The sequence below is a fragment of the Chaetomium globosum genome, genomic scaffold (genome assembly GCF_000143365.1).
Source record: "Chaetomium globosum CBS 148.51 scaffold_6 genomic scaffold, whole genome shotgun sequence".
NCBI lineage: Eukaryota > Fungi > Ascomycota > Sordariomycetes > Sordariales > Chaetomiaceae > Chaetomium > Chaetomium globosum.
The window spans coordinates 2,325,841-2,327,347 of record NT_165981.1 but is presented as its reverse complement, the minus strand read 5'-3'; the positions used below and the strand labels follow the sequence as shown (position 1 = coordinate 2,327,347).

Here is a 1,507-nt window from a genome sequence, read left to right as displayed (position 1 = left end):
ACAAAATCAGCGAAACAGAAGCACGAATGTGTTACGCCACTCTCCGCGACAATACAATTTTGAGCAAGTAAAGCCAAAGATGATAGAACTTCCCCCTCCCCCCGCCCCCCAAACAACATCACCACCACCACTACCAAACCCCATCCTCAACCCCGACCAAACCTAATCCCACCCACCACCACAGTCAACAACGTCAACGTCGCCACCTTACAGCGTCATCGAGTGCAACATCTCCATAATGTGCTGCTGCATGCCCGCGATGCTCTCCTTCCTGCGGCACGTGCTGCCGGCCGTCTTCGGCAGCACCAACCGCTCCAAGCATTACAACTACAACAACGGCGGCGGCGGCGGCGAGGACGGCAGCTACAAGATCGGCGGCACGGGCGGCACGGGCGGCGGCCGCTCCGCCCTTCCCCTCCAACGCCATCCAGAAGAGCGTCACCCACACGGTTTCGTATTTTCCGCGCTCTGGGGACTCGGATGATGTGGAGTTGATGGACGTGGAGAAGAATAAGAGGGGGGGGGAGGCGGAGGAGGGGTATGGTAATCGGTGGTGAGTTTGGGTTTGAGTGGAAGGGGTGGTGGGTTCGCTTCCGTCTTGCCCTCGGGCGGTTGCTTGGTGGTGTATTTTTTGCTTTCACATGGCCCTGTATATTTTATTGGCGCAGTGTAGAGGCGAGGGCTTAAACAGAATAGTATAATAAACAAAACAGTAAAATTTGATGGTTACTGAGTCAAAACAGGCTTGGATATTTTCGAGACTGCGGTTCCATCACTCTAGATTTATACAGTGTCATGCAACAACATCCTTAAAAGAGATGACACACAGGCTGGGGCGAGAAAGACGGCCACGATGAAGAACGGGGAGAAGTTCAAGTTCATTAACAGATACGCGTACTTCGTGTTCAATGCACATCACCGTCATGAGATATCAGGAACCAGACAATTTGTTCTCGCAGACCTCACGGCCGCATCAACTTGTATCAATTGATCACCGAAACCACCCCTTGGCTCCCACCCGGGAGAAATATCATACACAAAAAACAAGCAAAGCCATATATACAACAACGAAGTGAATACACACCAGCCGTCAACGTTGGGGCGACAAAGACAACCGCCAAGCCATCAACAACTGAAAGAAGCCGGGGGAAAGCCCGGTCTTCCCAAGGTGAATCGCGCTGGGCGAAACGAGGCGAAAGGATGTCAACCGGCGCGCCAACTTAGTTCTTGGCGCGGACATCCCGGGCGTGGCGGCGCTTCTTCAGGCCAGGGCAGCGAGTCGGGCGCGGGGCGTTGCCGCCGGCCGAGGTGGTGGTGGAAGGGGTGGGCTCAGGGGTGGGCTCGGGGGTGGAAGGGACCTCGGTGGCGCCAGCGTCAGAGCCGGCGGTGGTGGTGGAGGCCGCAGGCGGGGCGGTGGCAGAGCCGGCGGGGGGAGAAGTGGCAGAGCCGGTGATGGCCGAGCGAGCCCGGTGATCGGCAGAGGAGGACTGCTCCATGGGGCGAGGCG

The 1,507-nt window shown here is 57.1% G+C and overlaps 2 protein-coding genes across 2 annotated transcripts in view; one reads left to right on the top strand and one right to left on the bottom strand.

Annotated features, from left to right (window-relative positions):
• CHGG_09071 (uncharacterized protein) overlaps positions 1 to 484 on the top strand; it is a gene marked incomplete at both ends in the record, with an annotated part of 2,089 nt that extends 1,605 nt beyond the window's left edge. Inside the window, one exon of the mRNA XM_001226997.1 lies at positions 214 to 484. Coding sequence (XP_001226998.1) covers positions 214 to 484 — 271 coding nt within the window. The remainder of the gene's footprint in view (positions 1 to 213) is intronic.
• A 736-nt stretch (positions 485 to 1,220) lies between these two features.
• Positions 1,221 to 1,507, bottom strand: part of CHGG_09070 (uncharacterized protein) — a gene marked incomplete at both ends in the record, with an annotated part of 1,003 nt that continues 716 nt past the window's right edge. The window contains one exon of the mRNA XM_001226996.1: positions 1,221 to 1,487. Coding sequence (XP_001226997.1) covers positions 1,221 to 1,487 — 267 coding nt within the window. The remainder of the gene's footprint in view (positions 1,488 to 1,507) is intronic.